At 51.7% G+C, this 24508-nt stretch overlaps 1 protein-coding gene across 1 annotated transcript in view; it reads left to right on the top strand.

Annotated features, from left to right (window-relative positions):
- Positions 1-24508, top strand: part of LOC116890839 (potassium voltage-gated channel subfamily KQT member 1) — a 159932-nt gene that overhangs the window by 24907 nt on the left and 110517 nt on the right. The window contains exon 2 of the mRNA XM_032891367.1: positions 18152-18242. Within this exon, the coding sequence (XP_032747258.1) occupies positions 18152-18242 (91 nt within the window). The remainder of the gene's footprint in view (positions 1-18151; positions 18243-24508) is intronic.

The raw sequence follows: 24508 nt of genomic DNA, 5'->3' as shown, positions 1-24508 counted from the left end.
TCAGGGAAGGGAAGACTCAGTCAGCAAAGTGCTCCTGGGGACCAGAGTTTGATCCTCGGCTAACATGTAAAATGTAATGGGGAGGCAGAGACAGGGAGGAGGCTTGGTACTCACCGGCCAGCCACAACAATAGATGAGCTCCCGGCCCAGGAGAGACCTTGTCTCAAAGTCTGTGTACAGCATTCGGAGGATGACACATTCCAGGAGGTCCTCTGGCTCCATGCACACTCGCACAATGCACCCCACACACCTGAATATGCACACACGTGTACAATTTTAAAATCTAGAATCTCACCGAGTGTAGTGGCAGAGGCAAGATCTTTGTGAGTCTGAGGCTGCTCTGGTCTACATGGCAAGTTCCAGGCCAGCTGGACTACCTCGTGAAACTTTTTTTCTCAACAAACAAACAAACAAACAAACAAACAAACCCCCATTCAGTGAGGGCGTACTGCCGATATGTTTTAGTCTCATGGTTTTCATTACTACCCCACTTCCTTCCTTTGGAATTGTGGGAAAGCTGAGATAAGGAGACAAGAGTGTTGCGATCCTGAAAGTGACACTTCAAGGAGCAGACGCAGATGCAAACAGATCTGCAGCGTGCAACGCATCTAGCAGGGAGAGGCAAGACTCCTAAGAAGCCATACGCAGGGCCAAGTGGGGAGAAACCCAAGTATCCTTCTGGAAGGTGGCCATCACCTCAACCTGAGTCAATAGAGGAGCTGAGTCATTCCTTTTCTTGAAAAGGCCATCGCTCGTGCGAAGGCCCTGTGGGTATGAGCTTGACACCTGTAGGAGCAGATGGGGGCCCGGGGCTGGAGCAGATGGGCTGGGGGAGGTATGGCTCTGGGAGAGGGAAGTGGGCAGTAGAGATGGCCACGGGACTGTGACTCAGACCACCAGGAAACACTGAAACCTGACTGTCAGGTGCTAAGATCTGGTTGCTCAGCATCCCTGTGTGTTCCTTGCCTTTTATTTTAAGGCAAATTTTGGCTCGAGAATGTTCCAAGACAGGGTAGAGTTCTCCAGCTGCCCCCATAGTCTCAGCAAATTGCATCATTTGGTCACATGACTAAAAACAGGCGATTGTCACCTGTAAGTGACAACTGAAACCCTGGCCTTATGCCATCCCACCGAGAATACGTTTTTCTCGTTCGAGATCTCCACCGCATACTGGTTTCACATCTGAAAGCACATACTGGTTTCCTGTCACTCCTGAAAGCTCCATCTTTGTCCCTCATGACCTTGGCATTTCGAGGAATGCCTCCAATCTGATGGACTCTGTGATCAGATAGAAATTATGATCTTGGGGGAAGGTCAGCCCAGGAGCTGCAGTGTGGGTCCCAGGAGTATAGCTGAGCAGGCCCCGCATGGGTCACATTGACTTTGGCTGCCCTGTAGAGACTGCTGTGCCAGCTATTTATCCTCAGAAACTATCCTGGGGCAGATACCCCGAGACATACAAATCTCTCTTTGTCAGACGGACACGGGACTTCCACAGACTCGTATATTTTAGATTTGTTTTATGTGTATGGGTGTTTTGCTCACATACATGTCTACATACCGCCTGTGCGTCTGGTGCCTGTAGAAACTAGAAAAGGGCATTGGATCCCCTAGACCTGGAGTTAAGACAGTTGTGAGCTGCCATGTGAGTGTTAGGAACTGAATCCAGGTCTGCAAGACAACTGTGCCTTTAACTACTGAGCTGTTTCTCCTGTCCCCGTTGTGACCCTGGCCTGTGGGATCTTGTCAGGAATGTCTGCTGGGCAGGGCATCTGTTTCCCAGTTTCCTCCTGTGTCTCAGAATTGAGGTTCTCCCTAAGAACCCCTGGATACGTTCATATCAGTGCGACACATGGATACTTTCTTTATGGCAAGCACTTCAGCTGTTTTTTTTGTTTTTTTGTTTTTGTTTTTTTTTTAATGTTTTTTCATTTGTTTTGTTTCGATTTGGGTTTGGTTATTTGGTTGTATGGTGTGTGTGTGTGTGTGTGTGTGTGTGTGTGTGTGTATGTGTGTGTGTGTACACATGTGTATGTTATGAAAGAGGGCACGGGGTGTTTGCCTCCTCTATCACTCTCCAGCTTATTCCTTTAAGACACTCTGTCACCTACCCTGGAGCTAGGCTGGTGGATAGCAAGGTTCCCAATCCTCTTCCTTTTATTCCCCATAGCACTGGGTGTCACAGACTCATGTGACCACTGCCAGCTTCTGGTGTGGGTGTTGGGATCTGAACTCAGGCCCTTCTTACACAGCGAGAACTCCTACCCATGAGTTCATCTCTCCAGCCCCGTGGGTCTTGCTTTGAGAGAGAAGAGAGGGTCTTGGGTATGCCAGGTGGGCCTCAAAATAAACTCAACGTTTATTTTGGCCTTGAACATCAGCTCTCTCTGCCTCCATTTCAGAGTCCTGGGATGACAGGGTGTGCCACTGTGCCCAGCCATTCACTGTTTATTTTTGTTGTTCAAATCCTGTGGCTTTGGCAACCAGGTCTCTTTAGGTAACCCTTTAGGTCACATGGTGGCACGATTTTTGTTTGTTTGCTTGTTTGTTTTGTTTTGTTTTCGCTTGGATCTTCTCTCTTATTCCGAAGTTTGCAGACTCCCCTGGGACTTTCCCTGTGCCAGTCCAGAATCCAGCTCTTCTCCTAGAAGAGCTAGCTGTCTCCTTGTATTAGAATTCAGTCCCGTAAAGCTGAGATTCCAACCCCCTTTCCCTGCCTCCGTGATTGCCCAGCTTCGGTGGGAATGGTGCTGTGCCTGCCGTTCCCTACTCTGTGACTTCCCTGGATGCATGAATACACACAGAGCCTCCCACTGGCAGCTCAATTCCAGGCCTCAAGACAAACTTCCTCGACTACAGCAGCTTCTTCCCAGCACACGCATGGTAGCTCCAGGCTCGCCACTTCACTTTGCACATCCAAGAGGGCAGGCACCCAGTGTCTGTGTGCAACCTTCTGCCCTTAGCCTCAGTGTACCCTGCATCCCTGCTGCCCGCAGTGGCTCGGCTCAGATTAGACTTCCTGTCCCTGCCCCCGGTGCTGTGACCCTGTCAGTCCTCGTCACAGAGCTGCGTTGGCATGAGGCTGGTGATTCATCCTGGTGTCCCATCCTGAGTGGGTTCAAGGCTTTCTGATTTAAGGATGTGAGTACAGGAAGTGAGACACCCCTGGTGAAGGTGCTCAGAACTCTATTTCACCTGCCCTTAGTTACTCTGTTTATTCTAGATACTAAGCCCTTGTCGTATAGAAGATCTGAAAACCTCCCATCTTGTTGACATTGCCTTTTGCCACACGGCATTTACGCTTTCCCCGAAGTGTAATGAGTCTGTTTTCCCTGTAGTGGCCCAGGCCTTTGATGTCATATAAAATAAATCACTGCTAAATCTAGTATCATGAAGCTTTTGTCCCAGGCTTTCTTCTAAGGGTTTGGCAGCTTTAGACCTTCCATGTACGTCTTTGGCTATGGTGTGAGGTGTAAGAGTCTGGTTTTCTTCTTTTGCAGGCAGAGTCCCAGTTTGTCCAGCACGACTTTGCTTTGTAGCATCTGTTTTTCTTGTTGAATAGATGGCTTGTGTTGGTTTATTGAGATCACCAGGTTATTTTCACAGTCGCCTACTGGTTTTGGGCACGCATATTTTCCTCTAGGTGGGCAATTAGATTTTTCTAATAACTGCCTTAGAAGACAAAGTTGCACAGTATAATCTCGTATGTAATGTTTATCTGGAGTATTTGGACAGGTTACAAAAGACAACTGTGTTGGTGTGTACAGCGGTAACTGTGTTATAAAGTATAGTTTTACAGACACACATTTGGGAGCCTGGGCTCTCTGGGCCATCCTTGGGAATGTGAGGCAGACCGGGATTGAGTGTCCCACACAGGAACAGCAGTGGGGCCTGGGATAAATAAATATCCTTTATGTTAGGCCGAGGATGAAGACGGCAGGGGAGGTTAGCAAGTAGACTCCACTCACTGTGACTTGAGTCGCATACAGATAGCCTCAAAGGCCCCAGAGGATGACCCTTCTCCTGGCTTCCAGTATAGAGACTGTTGTACAAGAGAGGTGGGCAGGGGGTTTTGTGGAGAAAGACCATCATTTTCCTGGTTTCCCGCAAGACTTGTGGAGGACCGAGGACGGTTGCTTATTCAGTGAATACCCCAATGTATGCCTGGTAAACACCTACAGTCATCAACCAAGGAGGCAGAGCTGTGGTGACGAGAGGGTCGTGGAGGAAGGCACACAGCACCAGTGACTGTGAGTCATGTCCCCAAAGGGGTTTAAGGAGTTGTCTGGGTAGCTTTTAAATGGGAACTTGGAGGTTCCCAATGAGGGGCTACCCTTGTACTGTGGGAAGCATGGGTTAGAGGACAGAGAAACCACCAAAGGTTTTGTTCTGTTTGTGGTGTATGTGTGTGTGCACAGTCCTGTACACATGTGTGTGCATGGAGGCCAGAGGTTGACATCAGCGCGCTCCTCTTTCACTTGATACCTTATTTTCTGAGACAAGGTCTCTTATGAACCTAGAACTCACCCATTTGACTTGGTCATCTGGCCAGGGGGCTCCAGGATCCCACCTGTCTATGCCCCCCCAATTCTAGGATTACAGGCATGCACGACCGTACCTGAACTTTTACATAGGTGCCCAGGGTATGAACTTAGGTCCTCATCCTTGTGCAGCAAGTGTTTTATATCCCGAGCCATACTCTCAGCCTCAAAGGTTTTTAACAGCTTATGTTCATTAACTTGGCTTGGAGAATGGAGCTGATGAGAGCCCAAGGCTCCTATCCCAGTTGTATGCTTCCCTTTGTTCCATGCTCAGGGTCAGAGTCTCTGCTGCCTGGAAAACACTGTCTTCTGGCCCAAACTGGTTTGCAGTGGGAAGGCTGGGTTCCTGAGCATGGTGATCAATGGCCTGGAGAGGAGACTCTCAGCCTAAGGGAAGCCAGGTCTTGGGCCCAAGGCTATCCCAGACAAAGGGCAGCAAAGTAGTAGTTTCCCACTTATGTACAAGGGGTGTCATGGAACGCTCCCACATGTGTGGAGGTGTTGGCGTTTCTGCCTCATCTTCCTGCCAGGTCACTTTCCTATGCTTCAGCCCATGTCCCACCCTTGTTCCATCAGTTTCTGGCTCTGGGTCTTGAAGAGACAGAAAAAAAAGGAGGCTTCCTGAAGGAAAGGAGCTTGGCAGCTATTGGCTGAACCCAAGGTGGCAGGTGTAGGCAGGGGTGCTGTAGGGACCGGAGGAATGTGGCATAGGGCAGGCCTTGGGGGTTCCAAGAGAGAGTCACTGCAACGTGCTCTCCCATGTGTCCCAACACCCCACACTGTGGCTGATGTGTTTTCTCCCATCTCTATGATTGGTGTCCATGGCGATGAGGTGCCTCTGTTTCGTCCCACCTTCTTCCCCATTTGCAGTTCTCTGGGATTCGGTACTACATTGAATAGCAGCCATCTTCAGTGCCCGCCAAGCTCCTCTGTGCTTTCTTAGCCTGGGAGAATCTCCTGCCCCCTGATGCTGTTAGGAAAGGGCATCATCCCCTATCACACTTATCGCTCCTACCCAGGTCTCGATATCCAGGGCCTTTGCACATGCAATGAATTCTACCTGGAGCACCCATCTCCAGTGCTTCTGATACAACTTCAACATTGCTGCCCAATGAGGCCACCTGGCCCACCACTCACATGACCTCCCTTGTTGTCCCTGGCCCATCATTGGTGATGGGTGACCTTGCCCTCCCTGACCCACTAGTCACCTTGACCTCACCTTGTGTTTGTGTTTTCCCTATTATGTGTTATTTGTTAGTCCCTCCCTCCCCCCAGTTTCCTGTGTCTGTGTTGTCTGTTGTTGCGTCTGTAGAGCCTGCAAGGTGCACACACGGTTGGTATTTTCTGGGTGGAGCCATTTAGGATGACAGCTGGGGTGCACCAAAGGCTTGAGTTTCTTATGGGCTCTTGAAAAGGGGCGGGGCTGGGGCTGGCAAGTAGCTTTAGGCCAATGCCTTTCCTTCTAAAGCCACAGCATTACCAGAAGGCACTGCGAAGTGAAAACATGATCCCAATTGATACCTGTCTCCAAAACCTTCCCAGAGCTAGACTAGCCTGGCCAGCTGCAGACATCCCCTGTGGCAGCCTCTGTGTGCTGGGCACTGTCTAGCTGGGCCCAGGGCACACCATAGAAGTCTGAGTGCTGGGTATCATTTAGTCTACTGGCTATGGGGTCCGGTGGCCAGAGCCCCCATGTAGAATGAGACACTCAGCCTGAAGGAGCTCTGCCCATGGTAATTATGACTAAGCCACCGCCCTACTCCTGCTCTGGGAGAACAGCCACTCTTTCCTGCCACACCTACTAGCCATTCCTCACTTTGAAGACTTAGTGGCTAGGGGTGGATGGCCCTGTGGAGGGTCAGGCTGGCAAGCCTTTGGAAGTCCCAGAGCCTCGGGGTCAGGGAGGAGGCACTGATGTGCTGTATGGTCCTAGTCTCTGCTCAATGCAGGGAAAGAGCTGAGGCCTCCTGAAGGATCCTCGGGTTTCCCACGGGAGGGCACAGGTCAGAGCAGAGTGTGGTAGCCGAGGAAGAGGCTCAGGAAGTGAAGTGTGTCCTGGCCAGGCAAAGGAGGGGGAAGTGGGATGGCTTCCTGAGAGGAGCCTCCAGAGACCGCTCTGGGTCTTGCCCCAGTGTGATGACGGAAGACCCAGAGTTCAGTGTCTGCCATGTGCCAGGGTCCTGCCAGGGCCATGACACTTGGTGCAATCAGTCCCCCTGTGCATAGCCATGTAGGCTCCTGGGTCTTCAAAGCGTATGGTTCTGTTCCAAGGCAATGACCCCAAGTACTGTGTATATCCAGCCTGCTGAGGGCACAAAAGACCTTAGGCTGCTCTTGGCCTTCCTCCAGTCCTTGGGAATTTGTGTCTGAGGATGTCATTTGGAGCCTAGGCATTTGGCCACAGACCTCTGGCAGGTGGCCTAGGCATGTCTAATGCTGATCCCATTCCTCCTCCTTAGGGCTCTGCCAGGTTCCCCCACCTTGCTCTGCTGTAGTGCTCACCATACCAGCTGCCATGTTCAACCCTTGAGAATGCTGAGATTAAGGGTGGGAAGGACCTTACTTCCTCAGTCCCGTGAGCTCTTGATCCCCCTGAAGCAACATTGCCAGGGCTCTAGTGGAGGGGCCATGGCTGGGTTGGGTAGCTGGTGAGAGCAGAAAGACTGGGATGAGGCAGCAGCAAGGGGTGTGGGGGGCTGGCACAGGACAGCGACTGATGGCTAGGGAGCCCAGCAGTCCCTAGTGGCCAATAGATCCCATCTGGCCTGACCTGTGAGTGGCAGGGCAGACAGGTGGGTAGGGCTGTGGGTGTGGCCTGGTTGGCTCCCTACGGTATCAGTGCTGTGCAGAGTGTGGCTGGGAGCTGGACTTAGAGGATGGTGGCAGATGGGTGGCCAGGGAAACGGTGTGCGTCTGGTACATCTCCTTTGACATTTGTGATCCTCCGTATCCTGTCCCTCCCATTTCAGTCCTCCACCCTTGCTGCCCACGTCTCTCTCTCCCATCCCTGTAGCCCGATATGCATATCTCTCACCCTGGGTCATGCTCACGGTCCTCTCTTATACTCCTCCAGGGAAGCCCTGTCCATGTGGGAGGTTGCATGGTCACAGCATAAGACAGACAGGGACACTGTCCCACATAATTCTGAGGCCCTCTGTCGTGTGGTCAGTGGTGCAGATACCTGTCAGGAGCTCAAGCCTTGCCTGAGACCCAGAAGAACAGTCTCATTGATGGGGTACTGCCTGGGGCTGTGTGGCTGGTGAGGCTGTGCCGAAGTGCCTGTGACCACCTTGTTTTGTCATCAGAGGCATTTCTCCGTCCAAGTCACTTGGGCAACCGCAGTAGAACTCCGGGAGGTGTTCAGGTGACGACACTGAGGCAGGTTCTCAGGAGGCTGAGGTTCCTGGCTTAGGAAGAGACCTGTGGCTGCCCTGGGGCCTCCAGCATGATTGGCTCTTAGTGAGAGGGAGGGGCCCTCAGGCAGAGAGCCACAGAGCTGAGTGGGTTTTGGGGCCATTAGGTCTCCTGAACTGGGAGCCATGGCTGCAGGGACCCAGGATATTCCCTCTTCATTCCAGTTTGTGACTGTAGGTCACTTCTGACCAGAGGACCAAGATCACACACACACACACACACACACAGCATCAAGATCAGGGTCTGTCAAGTGAAAGTGAGAGGTGATAGGTGGGTCTCCCAGTGAATGCCGGCACATGTACTTGATCCTCACAGAGGCCCTTTATCAGGAGGGGTAGAAGCTGCTGAGATGTGATTGTGGCCATTTCATACTCTGGACTGGCAGGTCTCCTCCCTGAGCCAGCCTATCCATCTACAACAGGGCAGCCCTACCTTGGTGTCACAGGCTGAAGTTTTGAGTCAAGAATTAGACCCCATGCCTTCGTTGCCATGACCGCATTTAGGGCAAATCTCCCCATGCTCAGGGTTCAGTTTCTCTAGGTAGAGCAAAGACTAGACCCAGGGTTCCGCATAGAGCAAGTATACCGTCTGCTGCCCAGAGGCTTCTGTGGGGTCACTGCTGCTGCTGAGATGTACCCCCAAGCCAAGGGGACATCTATATAAAGTAGCTTTGGGAGCTGCATGGTCTGTAGCTATTGCTCCCTGGCTGATGTGGGTCTTTGTGGCTGTCCCTCCACAGTGAGCCATTGCAGGCTGCCAGCCACTGGTGTCCTTGTTTACTCTCACTGGTGCCCTCTGCTGTCAGCATGTCTGTATGTCACTTTAACTCCTACAGAGGCAAAATTCCAGGTCCTTCTGAAGCTTAGGGATTCCAGCAGGAAGGAGATCAGGGCGCGGGTTAGGAGATCCACTCACCCTATCCTAAAGGAGCCCAGGGATCCACACCAGCCCATGTCTTCTTCATTCATCTCCACATCTGAGAAGCCCTCTGCTACACCATGCTTTACAAGAGAGTGTGGGAGACAGGCGCTGACTCTGCCTAGCTGGAAGCATTGACTGTTCCAGCCCTGTGATCCTCCGGTGTGGAGGGGATAGTAGGGGTTACTCCACATCATCTCAGTCACCCTCAGTCAGAGCATGGCAGTGCCCAAGCTCTACAGAGGCAACTGTGACTGCCAATCCCTGGAGGGGGCGGTAGGTCACTCCTGGCTGCCTTGTCAATTCTCTGGCCTCGAGTCACGCTCATAGGCAAGAGCTAGTTCCCCCGTGTCATGGCCACACTGTTGGAGTCACCTTATTGAAGATTTGTACCAGTGGAACCTGAGAAGGTTTCTGCCGGGGATGCTGGCCACATGCTCTTGGTAACATCTTGTGAAAACTCTGGTCTCAGAGGCCAGGGTGCTAATGCCATTATTAGAATATTGAGGTATGGCTGGGATTGGGCCCCATGAAACAAGGGGGTTGATGTGATGGCAGCCCCCCCCCTTTACTGAGGACAGACAGCTGCTGAACAGCCTGGATGTGTTCCACTCCTCTGTAGGGGGAAGCTGAGGCTCAGAGGTTGTTCAATGGCTTGGTGGACAGAGATTCCTTAAAACCTCTGGAATGGGGCCCAGAAGACAGCAAGAAAGACCTGAGTTTGATGGAACGAGGGAGTTTCCCAATAGGACTGAGCTGTGTGACTATAGACACATCCAGGGGTCTGGCTAGTTTGGGGATGTGTCAGCCCAGTGAGCTGCCTAAGTAGGCAAGACCCACTTTCTGAGGCAGATGAGTCTGCTGGGCCAAAGCTGTCCTGGGTAGAGACATCTCCAGGATACAGAGGTCGTGTCCAAGTGGGGAGTCTGTCTGGGGAGCATGTGACCTTATGCTGGAGAACCATGGATGCCTTCAGCTGACAGGTCCCAAGCATGTGGCATGCAAGCCTGTCCCCACCACACAGTCTAAATATAGTCACCAAGGCATCTTATCATGGAGCCTGAGGGAGCAAGGCTGGGTGTGGCCGATGGCCAAGGGACACAACACTCTAGTGTACTGACTGGCCCTGGCCTCCTCAGGTCCCTAGAAGAATGGCATGCCTCCATACTCACAGGCTGTTGGTTGTCTGAGCACTGGCCACCCAGCAGTGACAGCTCTGGGCCCTGGGGTGTGGGAGAGATCACTGCCTTCCACCAGGCCTACTAGCTACTTTTCTTCCTGAGCCTTTCCTTAAAGGACCAGGTTTTTGGGAAGGTGCCTGACTCCCCTTCTGGGATATGGCTTTCCTAGAAGCTTTGAGAGATTTGGAAATGTGCTGTGTGCACTGATCTCTCACTAACTGCTGACTACTGTGGGATTTTGGGAAGGGCATAAACCCTCTCTGATATCCTCTTTTCAGTCCTGTGAATAAAGGACAGGCCACCTTTATGTAACTCCTAAGTTGACAGGAAGACATGGGTTCCTAACTGGTTCATTTCCATCTTCCCATACCCAAGGCTTCTGGTTCCTATTCTGCGTGGGCCACGGTGGCTTCCTGAGAGGACCCAGATCTGTTTGCTAACTGAATTCTTGAGACTGGCACCTATGTGGTGCCATCCAGCTGGGGTAGCCCCAGGGCTCTTACATGTCTGAAATCTAGTAGTTCCAGGGCAGTGCCAGCTGCTCCAGGCCAGTGCCAGCTGCTCCAGGCCAGTGCCAGCTGCTCCAGGGCAGATGCTGCAGTTTCTGATCCCTGTAGGAATCCTGTATGTCTGGTCCAGCAGTGATCCCATAAGGCTGCAGATCTTCAGACACACGCTCTCAACCAACCCATTGCAGGGTTGGTTCCCCAAGCCTCAGATACAACCACTAGCCCAGAAGCACTGCTGTGTGCCTAACTTCCCTGCTATGAGCACATCTGAGCATACCTTCCCCCGAAGTTCCTGTCCTGACTCTCTAGTATTCTAAAAAGGGGTGTGTGTGTGTGTGTGTGTGTGTGTGTGTGTGTGTGTGTGTGTGTGTGTGTGTATGCGCTCACCGAAGTCAACTGAAAGAGTTTCCCTTCAAGGGTTGTCAATCTTGGTTTTTGAGACAAAGCCTTCTTGTTGGCCCACGGCTTGCTCATTAGGCTACTGAGCCCTAGGGATCTGCCTGCCTCTGCCTCTCCAGTGCTGGGATTCTAAGCACATGTCATCATGCCTTGCTTGTTAACCATAGTTCTGAGGGTCAGACCCCGGTCATCATGCTATGGACTAAGTATCTTACTGCTCTCCCCAGCCTCCAAAAGAGGTTTCAAATGATAGAGCAGATGGTTTAAACCCCTTGCCAAGGATGGTCTTCACCTATCCAAATGCCAACCTAGAAGAGGAGGACCAAGATGTTCCCTGAGAGGGCATAATGGTGACACCATTGCCTATTCTTGGGACTCTGCTGGAGTAAATTTAGGATTCTGAAAGCTGGAGTAAATTATGTGTCAAGCTGTGGGCATGTCTTATTAAGGTGGGACCTAAGCTTGGGGATATTGCTTTGCCTGACAAGTGGCTTGGGAAGGGTCAAACTTCTCTGGGTCCCACATATAGAAAGGGGATGTCTAATGCCAGGTGCTGCTCTGGGTGTTGAGGGACAAGGACACTGTGTCCTGGAAAGGGACTCCACAATGTAAAACAGGTGTTCTGATTGCTAATTAGTGGTCTAGCTGAATGGAGGGTGGTTATGGAGTTCCAGTGACTTAGTGGCCTGGTGGCTTCTGCCTCTGCAGTCTTCAGAAGGACAAAGGTAGGTGACCTAAACAATCAGGCCCGTGCTTGGCCATACATAAGACACAGGATGTACTACCATCCTTGAACCTGTTACCTGGAGACAGCCACTGAGGACATTCATCTGCTCATGACCAGCACTAAGGGCTCAGCCGGCATCAGATATGGGTTCTGTCCTATCCCCTGCACTGACCCAATTCAGATGCTGGGAAGAGCCTGCCTGAGCTGGACAGGCAGAGCAGGTGGACAAACAGGTACCATGGAAGAGGATCTGAAACTTCCTCTCAGCTTAATAGTTGCTCAGTCACCCAGCAAATACTCAACACACACAGTGTCCTTGGCCTGCTGCTGGGCTTTCAGATGTGTGCCAGCCAATGGGCCCTCTACTGGGGACTAAGGGTTTCTCTGTTAGAAACAGATGTTTTCCAGTAATCAGTGGGCTGGAGGATGCCAGACATAGATACCTGGGAAGAAGGGCCACTCATTTCTCAGGACTCTTAAGATGACTGAGGATGCTGCCTTGGTGTGAGGGCACAAGGTACGTACACTGGGGGTGTCTACCCTGTAACCCTGGAGTGGGTACATAGACATGGGGGTGGGGGGCTCTGCAAACCAGGTGAATGTTCTGTTTTTCTGGGGTTTCTTTGCCAGATCATGGGGAGAGTGTCAGTTGGTGCAGAGAGGTGAGGCAGGTCTCTCAGTACTGGGCTGAGGTTAATCTCCTGATGGATTTGCACTTGCCAGATCAGTACATTTAGGGGTCCCTGAGACAATAGAGTGGTAATCTTACCTCCTAGCTGATAAAGTCACCACTGATAGAACTTCCTACCAGGACATTTTAATGAAATGAACTATGGCCTGAGCCAGGCCTCAAAGGGTCTAGAGCCAGTATAGTCTCAAGAAGTAGGCAGTGGCTGGCCCAGGAGAATCTCAGGCCTGCGAGCTCTATCCATAGGCAAAGGCACTAGACTGAGACCAGGCCCCTCAGGGATGCAGACAAGGACTGACCTTGTATAGGCCTAAGGTATAAGGGCTGCACAGCTGGTTTGGGTCTACCCCAGTTTATGTAGCACCTCTCACTCACAACTTGTAGGCCTTGTGTGGCTCAACACAGCTATGAATGTGGTTCCCTACAAATCATGAAGTCACTTAAAACTTTTTAAGATTTCCTTTTGCTTGTCAGTCCCACAGTTCTGTATAGACTTTGTAGATGACAATATACTGCCAAGGATTCAAAAGGTTGAGCAACACCCATAAGCCTGTGACATCAGTATGTGCTTTGGCCCAACTGATTTTGATATTTAAGAATTATTTCATGATCTGAGGATCACTGTTGACGGGTGGCTAGATGTAGGTTATGTGATGATCACAAAGGCCTTAAAGATGTCCTTGAAGCCTGTGGCATGGCCTCATATAGCAAAAGCTCTTACCACTGATGATGTGAGAGGGAGGTCACCAACCTGGGCCATCTGGTATACCCCAAGTCAAGGTCAACTGTCCTCTGAGAAGGTACCCAATAGATCTGAGTGAATGGGAAGTGGCCATTCAGATAGAGGAGGTGAGGTATCCCAGAATAGCATGTATAATGAGGTAGCTCTTACATTCTGAGCATTGTGGCCCATGTAGCCAGCTTGAGCTCACTGTTCATGTGGCCCTGAGTATGTCCTATATCTTGTTGTCTCCAATCCAGGGACTCCTAAATATGCATAAGTGTGTTGAGCCTGAGACCAACCATCACTCCCCTGTGTCTCCTTTCCTCTGGACTTCTTCCACCCAGGGCTTAGATAAGGGAAACTGATCAGCCTCTGGCATATCTTGGATTTTCAGTATGTACTGATGTGTGTTCCTTCAGGAGGCAACCTGGCCCTAGGCTCTACCTTGAGCAGCACATTGGAGAGGCTGTCCTGAGCAAGTGGCTGCCTTGAAGTCTTCCAGCCCCTGCCAACTCTATTCTGCTGATAGTTTCTATTGGCACCATCCCATGGGCTGATCCTTTCTGGGATATCCCTAAGCCTGCTGTGCCCTCTAGAAGTCCAGTATCCTGGGACATGTCTACATCCAACCTGACGTCAGGCAGCTGGGAGTCCAGGTGGATATGAGGGTGTGCGTGTTAGCAGTGAGTGAGTGGGGTCCCTCTCTAGGCTTCCCTTCCCAGGTACTGAGACAATAGAGACAATATTGTGAGGGTTAGTGTGGAATCTTTCCAAGGGGCTCCCTGGGGAACAATAGCAAAGTCTTCTACACATGGTTCAGGGCTCACACATCAGGTTTTAGTCTGTGGGTGTTGTGCATGCAGACTCCTGGTACCTTAGATTTTTAGTTGACCGTTTATTGGCCTGTGGACAGCCTCCTCCAAGGGGCCTATGGATGTTGATAGCTTCAGTTACAGACCATGGCCAGTGTACTTAGCCAGCTCAAGTATTATCAAATCCATTTGCTTGGTTTTCTTTCTTTTATAATTTGTATGTGCATGTGTGCATGGATGCATGGGTGCACCCATAGAAGCCAAACAACAAGGGCACCAGAGTCCCTGAAGCTGGAGTTAAAGGCAGTTGTGGGACATCCATTATGGGTGTTGGGAACTGAAACTGACCATCTGGGAGAGCAGCAAACACTTTTGGCCAGGGAGCCATCTCCCTGACCCCTGGCTTTCTTTCTTAAGTCTATTTTAGTTATGGTGAGACACAGGGACTGACTGTCTGTGTGCTTATGCCAGCAGTATGAAGCTCAGTCACAGAACATGTAGCTGTTCTCACCATCCACCTCCAGAACTTTCTATCATTTTAGACTAAAACTGTTCTTAGCCTGTGGCATCGCATCCTGCCTTCTGTCTCTGCAGATCTGGTGACTCCAGGGGCCTCCAATCCTGAAAAGTGTGTTGTCTCATCCCTTGCTTATCTTAGCAAATGTCCTTAAGTTCTACCTATGTAGAGTGGCCTTTTGTGCGTGGTACCTCCAACCACAGTCTAACAACAGTTTTAGGGCACTTCATACTATTATCATATGTGCAGATACAATGGCTTGAGGTCTCTTGAGATGTTTCATTACCATGTTTTGGGTTGCTGGAAATTCGTTGGTGGCTAGACTGACTTCCTTTCTCTAGAATAGACCCCTTTGCTATTTGCACGTTTAGAGTACTGCCCTCCTCAATGGGATGATTAGGTGCTGTGGGCTGGGAAAATGTCAGGCCTGTGCCTGAGTGGGTCTGGCTGCTCAGGGGTCTATGCCCAGCCTTGGCTTTTTACAGATCAGTTACTGGCCAAGGGCCTAGCATGTATGGAGATCTCCAAGTTTGCCATAGCTGGCCTGTCTGTGCTCCCGACACTGTTTCTTGTGCACCCATGCCTTCTGCTGGGCAGCCACATGGGGCTGGCTGGATGCCGTGTTGTTCTGGGTTCCCAGGGGACCGGGGCACAGAGATATTGAAGTGATGTCCGATAAGGCATTGGACGTCCCTCAGTGCTGGGCTGCGGTCACAGCCGATGAGTTTGATTTGGAGAGAGTGGAACAAGTCGGGTATTGTTCCTGAGAACCTTCTGTTTCATACCCAGCACAGTGAACCCTTTTATGAACGTGCTAGTCTGTGTCCAGGGACACAGTCATTTCCTTGGGCCTCAGTTTCCCCTGCTCCTGCTGGGGGTGTGGAGAGCATATCTTATGATAGCCTGACCTTGTGGTTCTGGGTTATGGGGGTAGAGTAGAGGGATGGCAACTGTCCTACAGAGCAAGGAGTGGAGCATGGGCATCTGGCTCATGATCTCCCCAAAGGCAGGGACCCTTGGTGCGGCCTCTCTGAAGCTCTCAGCCACACCCAGGGCAGGAACAGATAAAGAAGCAAATAAGATTATATTCATTTTTATCAGGAGTAGATAAAAAAAATAAACTACGCTATATAACCCTTTCTAGGGCAGCACAATGTGTTCAAATATTTGAAGAACTGTTTAGTTTCTGGAATACCCGAGGGCAAAAGGCAACCAGCACATGGGGGCAGATTGCCACCATTGTCCCCAACTTCAAGGTTCCTGGGCAGGTCAGCCTGGGCTGTCTTTGGTGGGTGCGTTGCTTAACTCCTGCCAGCCTTCTGGAGCACTAGGTGGTCTTCTGTCTACACTGGGGACTTATCTGCTCTGCATCTCTACCCCAGGATTGGTCCGTGTGTCCATGGCTCTTCCATGTGGGGGTAGCTGGAGAGGAGGGGGCCTTCCACACAGCCCCCTTGTTTCGATACCTTCCTTAAAGGCTGTTGAAAATGTCCGCCTGCTGGCTGCAGCTGCTGCCGCTGCCCTCCTGGGTCCCTAATCCCCCTGTAGACATGGGCAGAGTGGCCTATGACAGCCATTCCTCTCTCTGTGGTCTATTTGGAGATCTCCGTTCCCTTGTTATACATAAGCTGCCTGGTCCTCAGGTGCTAGAGCTGGTCTATTCCTTGGAGCTGAGGCTCTGGAAGGCTTGAAAGACCAAGTCGTCACCCCTGTCACAGTAAAGAATTGAAAGTCCATTAAGAGATATCATTGTCACCTCTGTGATTCAACCTGAGTGACCTCAGGAGTTCCAGGAACCTCAATGTCCCCTCTGAAATAGGAGCTGGAGTCTAGCACGGTGACACTGTGACCTGTCCGATTCTTGTGGGACTGGTGCTATTCTGTCAAACCGTGGCCAGGTGACAGGATCTGGCCTCATTGTTCACCATATCTTTACATGTGTGGTGGTGCCAGGAGTTTGGGGGCTTCTCAAAGACCTTGGGGTAAAGTCACTCCCTCACTTCTAGGTGCTGAGACGATAAGGAGTGTGCACTGTGCCACAACCCACAGTTTCATGAGGGGCGGATCTAAGCTGCTACCACTGTGCCAGTGAGGAATCTAAAGTGGGGGCTGCTAGGCTATGTCACTGTGGAGGGGCAGCCCGAAACGGCTGCGTTTCATGCTCGTCCCTCTCTGGCTCCCTGTGTAATCGATGGTCTGGGGTGGGGCAACTACTCTCTATTGCCTAGAGATGAGCCCAACCTTACTTCCCTGCCTGCTGCAAATCAAAACAACACACACCCCGGATTAGTGAGGCCCCACTCTGTGAAGAGTCAGTCTGAGGAGAGAGCAGAACCTAAGCCAGTGAGGAACTGAGTCTCCAAAGGCCGCAACAGTCTCAGGAAGCAGCTGGGAATCCATGGCTAAGAGTCAGGCCTCTTCTAGTAGGCCTGGATGGGCAGGCCTGGATTGATGTCTAATCGGCAGATGGCATGCAGAGGGGCTCTCAACCCACTGTTTTCTGTGTCCACATAAGAGCAATGGCTTCCTGAGGGCGAGATGTGGCTTGTTCAGCTTACAGGAGCCTCCATAGCTCAGTGCCGTGCAGGCACAGTCCAGGAGACAGACACGGGCAAACGATCAGCGTGGCTACCACTGGTCAGGAGGAACACTACTAGACCAAAGACGGCCTGCGTCTGTCGGTGTTCAGGCCTCTTACTGGTGGCTGCAGAGCCCAGGAATGGATGAAGTCAGACATAAGAGGAGTGGGAGACCTGAGTTGTGCCTTCCCCAGGAAACTCTGTGGCTGAGTCAGGCTACTGCCGCTGTGTGCCCTCTGGGAGGCTGAGGCTGAGGCTGGTGGTCTGGGCCTTACATACTGAAAACACCTGATATGGACTTGGTAGAAAGTGTGTGGGTTCCTTGTTGAGGACAGGGGTCTGTGCTGGGGCCCTGATAGCTGTGTGTATGGCTTCTCAGTTTGCTCCTCTTGTGGCCCTGGGACAATGTGTCAGCTTCCCACTTTTTTTCTGATCCCCGGGAACATGCATGCCACGAGGGCTTGGAGAGTCTCTGATGCTCCCCAAAGCATCTCCCTTTCTAATACCCTGACCCCCAAGTGGGAGCAACTTTGAAGGCCACCTTGGGAGGTGACACCAGAGATGGAGAGCTTAGTGAAAGGGAAAGTTATCTTCTCAGTGCCCTTGGAATCAGAGCAGGCAGCAACTGTGTCCTCCGTGTAAAAGCTGTGCCTTCTGGGTGTCCTCGGGGCACAGGTCCAGGCTCTCCTTGGCCTTTCTTTCTTGGGTCTCCCCATTGGCTAAGGGACTCTACTCCCCTGCACTCCTGGGGATCAAGGCTCCCAGTTTGTAAAAATAGCACTGTTTGAACTTCAATAGAACCCCAAGGTTCTTGGATATACTGGGGGTTGGACCATTGAGCCTTCTAGAAGACCCTGATCCATTGTCCCCTTCCCCAAAGTCATGGCCCCTATGCTATGGACCATTCCTGTGTATTGGCTGGTCTTGAGATGGCACAGTGTGGCATTTTCAAGGTCAGTGTGTTTTGAGACACCAATCTGGGATCAGTCCTCACATGGTAAATGGTTTCCATCCTATGGGTACATTAGCTGATGGACACCTGGGGTTGCGAGCACTAAAGATCTTGCATGCGGGGTGTTGGGTGAGAGGGAGGTGGCAGGGAAGCTGGATCAGGCATTGATCATATGTCCCCTGTCTCACAGCTTCCTCATTGTTCTGGTCTGCCTCATCTTCAGTGTCCTGTCCACTATTGAGCAGTATGCCGCTCTGGCCACCGGGACCCTCTTCTGGATGGTATGTAGGCACCCAGGGCCATCAGTGAATGTCATCACTACAAGTGGAAGAGGTGGAGGAGGGCTGGGGGTAGAATCACCCACCCCTGGTCACTACCACCTTGCTACTGGGGTATCAGATAGGGCAATCCCCCTGCATCCATGCCTGTCAGGTCCCTGGACTGTGTGTTGAAGCTGCAGGAAAAATGGCCCCTTTGTATGGGGGACTTCTGACCTAGGCCCAGAGAGAGGACAGGAAGACATGCGTGCAGTGGCACTGAGGGGTGGGGAACAGTGCCTAGGGCTGAGTGATTCTTGTGTGTGCTATTGCTGACTCCTGGACCCTGCCAGTGTCTCGGCCCAGAGTCTAACTCAGTCACTGGAGTAGGCCTTTCCATCAGCTCAGGAGACTTCTATGTATCATTTCTGGCAGGACCATCATGGCCGTCCTAGTGAGCACCACAACTACCTTGGTCTCCCTCTCTGCAGGGTCTCCCTCTTGGGTCTCCCCCTCTGCAGGCCAGACCTGGGACATCTCACCCATGTGCCCTGTCCCAGCATAGAGCAACAGGTGGAAGGTTTAAGGAAAGCGAATATCAGCAATCCAAATATCAGCATCCAGCTGCACTCTATGAGAAGTTGGGGGCTGTTCCGTGTGAGAGGCTTGGAGACTGTTTTTAGGATTCCACACTCTGTGAAGGCCACGGGGACTGCCCTGTGTGACCCTGAACTCTGTGAAAAGCCAACTGCATCTTCGGGGTACCCCATTGAGTGTGAATCCGCATGCTTTGAGGGGCTGAGGTACTGTTGATCAGGTAGATATGAGCCTCTGAAACAGGGCCAGGGCTGGATATTGGAACTGAGTCAGACCCTGTTCTGGTAGGGCAATCAAGAGCCTGGAGCCAGTTGCCATGAGGGTATCACCAGTCTCTGTTGGGCCAGACATGGGGCTATGAGGCCTGTAGAAGCAATGCTGTAGAGCTACGATGCTTCTGGGAAGACGAGTGGAGGGCAGCATGGTTGGGACTATGGGGACAAGATGGTGACAGGCGGTAAAGCCCAGAAAGGTGCAGCTTAGTTAGTGCCTTTCTGCTTGGGTGCATTTGTGTTTCCCTCCTGTGATCCTTACAGGGAGCAAGGACCACTTAGCTGCCCTTCACCTTCTGCACAGTGGCTCTCAGGCACTTCTCAGTTCTATGTATGTACAGCCTCTGTCAACTGGGCAGCTTGTCCTGCTGTCTTGAGTCACAGTGAGGGCTGCTCAACCACACTCATTTCTCATGTGTCAACTTTATCTTTCCTTTATGACTCCTAGATATTGAGCCATAGGAAATACCCTTTTCCTGGGTTATAGAGGTCTCTGGTTCCGGCCTGAATGTGATGTCTCCTTCCCCAAGTTTTATTCATGTGTGATACTCCAGGAAAGCATGAGGCAGGCACTGCTCCGTTCCATCCCTGCCACTCATCCCAATGCCCCCCTTTTCCCTGCATAGGAAATGTGTCTTCACTGTAGACCAAATTAACCATGAGGCTTGCCTGGTAGTACCTAGTTCCCTAAAGGTCACTGGAGGGTTCATCTGGCCTGGCTCCTGTACCCCGTACAGGAGTATTTCAGGGGCCCCTAGCAAACTTCTTGTTCCCCATTTCCAGCCCAACAGTCAGTGCATTCAATCCAGGGCACACCTGGTACCAAGTATTAACTATGTTGGGGATACCCACATGGCTGTGGTGCCTTCCTCTGTGGGTGAGGGTGTCACTGTCATTTAGGCATGTGGTAACAGTGCCTAAGACAGCTCGTAACAGTCACAAGCTGTGATTGGAAGTTGTGGTCACTAGAGGGAGACTTCTCTTCTGAAATTTTCTGGTACTTTTCAATGTGGTCTTAGCCCCATATTTCACAGAGGTGCTGGTTCCTATACCTACGGTCACTGGGCTTCAAGTCGGGATCAGGGCCTCAGGTTTTCCTGGAAGCAACATCCAGTCAGTATGCCTGTTCCTGGGTTGGTTCCATGTGGCTGGAAAGATGCTATCAAACCTTAGCTGGTGTCTCTTTGTGATGTGTTAGCTGAGCAGCCTCAGTTTCCTGGGTGACGCCCCTTAGTCCCAGACTCCTGGAGCTCTTAGATATGGTTGGAGAATTTCACATGACCCTTGTATCCTTATTTAGAGCCAAGGTGGGTGAGAGGACCCTGGATTCCTTAGTTTTATGTGTGATGATATCCCCACAGATTCCTGTCAGAATAGTTGCCTTGCCCGCTACAGAAGTGACTGCTACACAGATGAGGCCAAGTCTCTGGCTATGTTGTGAGAGGACACAGCACCTGGTTACTGCTGAGGGGAATGACCCAGGTTCCTTCCCAAAGAACTAGGTTTCTGTAGTCCTTGGTCTGGGACTTGGTCTGGAGCCCCTGAGCCAAAACAGTTCTCATGCTAGGAAGGGTCTGGATGTCAGAACATTCTCCTGGGAGGTCTCCCAAGTACATACCTATGTATACATTTATGCAAATGTATTCACCCATGCATGTACCCATGTACCATGTGTACCCAAATGGACACATTCCTATACACAGCTGTGCCTTCAGGCAAGTGGGTGTTTTGTCTGAGCATGTGTGAGAGTGTGAGTGGACATTTACATGTGTAATGTCCACATTTGGCTTTGTGCTTGGTTCTGTGTATCCTTGTGCATGCATATATGTGCATGTATGTGTGTGTGTGTGTGTGTGTCTGTGTCTGTGTGTGTATGCGTGTGTGTGTGTCTGTGTCTGTGTGTGTATGTGTGTATATACCTTGTATTGTGTATCTGCATGTGTAGCTATGTTCATGCCTAAGTGTAGATAGTACTGTATGTTCATGTGTCAGCACATGTTCACATGTGAGCCTGTGAACGCACCTACTTCATTTCTCATCTGGTAGCTCCAGACTTGGGGTGGTTACTCCTACCCCAGTAACTTTTGGTTTAGGCTTCCTTTCCTGGTGGCCTCTGCTGCCTCCCTCAGGCCAGGCTCTTTCTGGGGGCCTGTTTGCCATCTGGTGGCTACTTTTGGAATTGCTTACGGAGATCCATCTACCCTAAAGCAAAGGCGGGTGTGGGTGGGACCCTGCGTCCACTCCCCCTCCCTTCCCCTCAGTGCGAGCAGGTCCCCACTCCCAAGGCAGCCCCTCCCAAGTCTGTTCTGCTTCCCAGAAGTGGCTCTTTGTCCACCACTGTGAGGGCAGTGACCTCATTACCTCTTTTGTCCCCTTCTCATTCCCTGGACCCTCCCTGCCCAACAACAGCTAAGAAGAGATTTTATAGAACAAAACCCTGAGTGTCCCAGACACTCCCTGGGTGGTTTGTGATAATTTCCAACCTCTCCCTCACGGTCCTCAGAGTGTCACACATTTAAGCAACACCACCCCCAATCTCTAAACCTGCCCTCTCTCCCCATCTCTCACTCCCAACTGCCTCAGGACCTTTGCACAAGCACTATGCCCAGCAGACCTGCTTCTTTACTATTAGGACTGACCTCTGGGCAACTCTGCACACTCTCTTCTGGAACTCCCTTCTGCTCTTTTCTGGGCAACCTGGATGTGATGATAGGGTTCTCTGAGCAGGCTCACATCTCTTTCACACTTGAGCCAAGGGAGGTTCAACATCCCAGCTGCTCAGAATGTATATATGGGTTAGGATACATTCCCCCTTCTTTTTAAGTGTCGTTCCCAGGCATGGCCCATAAGGATACAAGGATACCCCTGAACCTCAGTTTTCTCCATCTGTAAAGTATAGGGATGAGGGTTGGCTTCAGTCTTAACCTCCCCACTTGGCTTCTCTCCATTCTCTCTCTCTCTCTCTCTCTCTCTCTCTCTCTCTCTCTCTCTCTCTCCCTCCCTCCTCCTCCCTCCTTCTCCCTCTCCCTCTCCCTCCCTCCCTTTAACCCTCTCCCTCTCCCTCCCTCTCCCTCTCCCCGTGTGTGTGTGTGTGTGTGTGTGTGTGTGTGTGTGTACACAATGCCCACAGAATCTAGAAGGTGGTATGGCAGATCCTCCGGGGATGGAGTTGCAGACAATTGTGAACTTTCCAACATGCATGCCCAACCAAACTTAGAACCTCTCTGCCAGAGTAGCAAGGGCTCTTAACTGTTGAGCCATTGTCTGTCCCCCACTTTGCCACGTTCTTAAGCTGTGTCCTCACATGCTAGCCTTCAGAGGCCATACCTTCCAGGATTTGAGCTGACTGTGTCTAGTGGTTTATTTCAGAGTCATGACCACAGATGATGCTGTGGATAGTAGGTGTGAGACAGGTGTGCGTCCAGCCTGGACATCTGGACCAGTAAAGAAGTGTATGACTCAAAGGGCCTTGCGTATGGGATGGTGATATCTTCCCAGAGGACATGATGTTTGGTAAAAGGGTAAGGAGGAGTTGTGTGCTGTTGTGTACTCATGGCCTCGGAAGGGTGGATGTGCCTAGGCCCAGGCAGATTTCAGGGTTGTGGATTCCAGGCCTCTGGGGTGAGAATGACTGTTGGAGACTCAGGCTGAGGGACACAGTGTAGAACGTAGCTGCTACATGCTGTGGATCGGAGTTCTGTTAAAAGCAAAGACTTATTTAGGTCTTGGGGCTAAGGACAGGGCAGCCTCTGACGGACTATGGAGACACCAGGTGGCGCTCTTGTTACGCACATTCCGGCAGCCCTTGGGCTGGGCCCAGAGTGCTGAGCGCAGGAGCCCAAACCACAGCCCGCGGTGCCCCACGGGGGCCCCGGGCAGGGAGCTCTGTGAGGGATTCTGGGAGCACATTGGGTAAATGGTGGAGAAGAAGTCACGCGAGGCTGTGTTCCCCAGCCCCAGCGCCGATACTCCTGCCTCAGCGCCTGGCTTTCGTGGTGCCAGAGCCCTGTTATCTCAGCCAGGGCCAAGGAAGCCAGGCGGCCTCCGAGGGATTAAGCATTCTGCTGAGCCAGGCATATTCTGTGGGTCTGAAAAACTGTTCTTGGAGAAATCTGGGCCCTGCCAGGCCAGGGTCTGGCTAGAACTTTGATCAGGAGTGTTGTAGGTGTGCTTGGACTTGAAACTTGTTTGTGGCCCCAAGAAAGACACCCCCCCCCCCAAATCTGGCCTCTGAATCCAGAGCAAGCTGTATGTACATCTGTAGACGTGGCGCACATGTGTGTGCACGCCGTGTACGTGCAAGTCTGCTGGATGTGCATGCACGCCGCCAAACCCACCCACCCCTCCTTGCAATAGGAGACCCTGGCCAGGCCCAGGTGCAGGGCTGTTTTTTGTCTCTCAAACCCCAGCTTGTTTTCAAATCCCACACAAAGACAGCTGCACTGAAAAAGTACTAGCACAAACTCCAGCTCCATGAGCCCCATGGCCCGCATACCAGGGAACTGTCCCGCCATGCCTGCGGTTAAAACCCGTGAGCCGCGCGGCCGGAGGCCTGGGGGATGAGGTCATCTCTCCAGTTTCCTCCCTTACTGTGAGGCTCCCTGGCCCCGCAGGGGCGACCCACCTCCCTGCAGCTGGACCCTTCCTGGCCCGCCCTAGCTTTCTGTAACTCTCTTGGCAGGCCTCAGTTTCCCAGGGGCAAAATGAGATCCGGTGGGCTCTCTGAGCCCTTAAAACGGCCCTTGCTGGGTCCCACTTTCAAGTGGAACAGGGTCAGTTCCCCAGGTCCCAGACCCTCGTTCACACTCGGCAGGGCCTCACATGTTCTTGCATTCATTTTCACACCCTTTCCTGCCAGTGGAGACTTTACTGGTGTTAAATTCAGCGCCTAGCTTCATGTCTCGGTGCTGCATCCAGGATTTGTTCTGGTTTAGTTTGTTTTCACTGTCGTAGAACTTGTTCTTAGCTTTCGATCGACCTCTCTCTTCTGCTTTGAGTCGCAGCGGGTGTCCTGTTTGTCCACTGAGACACACCTTGGGTTGTACCTGGTGCACTGTTGGTGCTTGTACTGCATTTGGCCATGTCACCCCACTGCCTGGCCTGGTGTCCTATCTTCGATCTCTTGTGGTGGCATTAATACCACACCTGTCAGTTGCACTCGTGAGAGTCAGTATGCTCACTCTGTCCCTGTCCCTGAAGACTAGTTTGCAGCTGAGGGAAGACGTCTGCAGGTTGAGTCACTGCTGCTGCTGCACAAGGTCAGGAGACCAGCAGGCAGCTTGAGTTTTCCACCGCCAAGCCCAAGGTCTGACTTCCTGTGGGGCCCCAGCTCCCTGTTTGGAGCGATCTAGTTCTCAGGGCTCTTTAGAGCCATTCAGCTAACCATGTGCCCAGTCGTGTTACCAGCTCTCTCCTGGGCTC

This window comes from Rattus rattus, chromosome 2, assembly GCF_011064425.1.
Source record: "Rattus rattus isolate New Zealand chromosome 2, Rrattus_CSIRO_v1, whole genome shotgun sequence".
Taxonomy (NCBI): Eukaryota; Metazoa; Chordata; class Mammalia; order Rodentia; family Muridae; genus Rattus; species Rattus rattus.
This window is presented reverse-complemented; position numbering and strand designations above follow the sequence as displayed.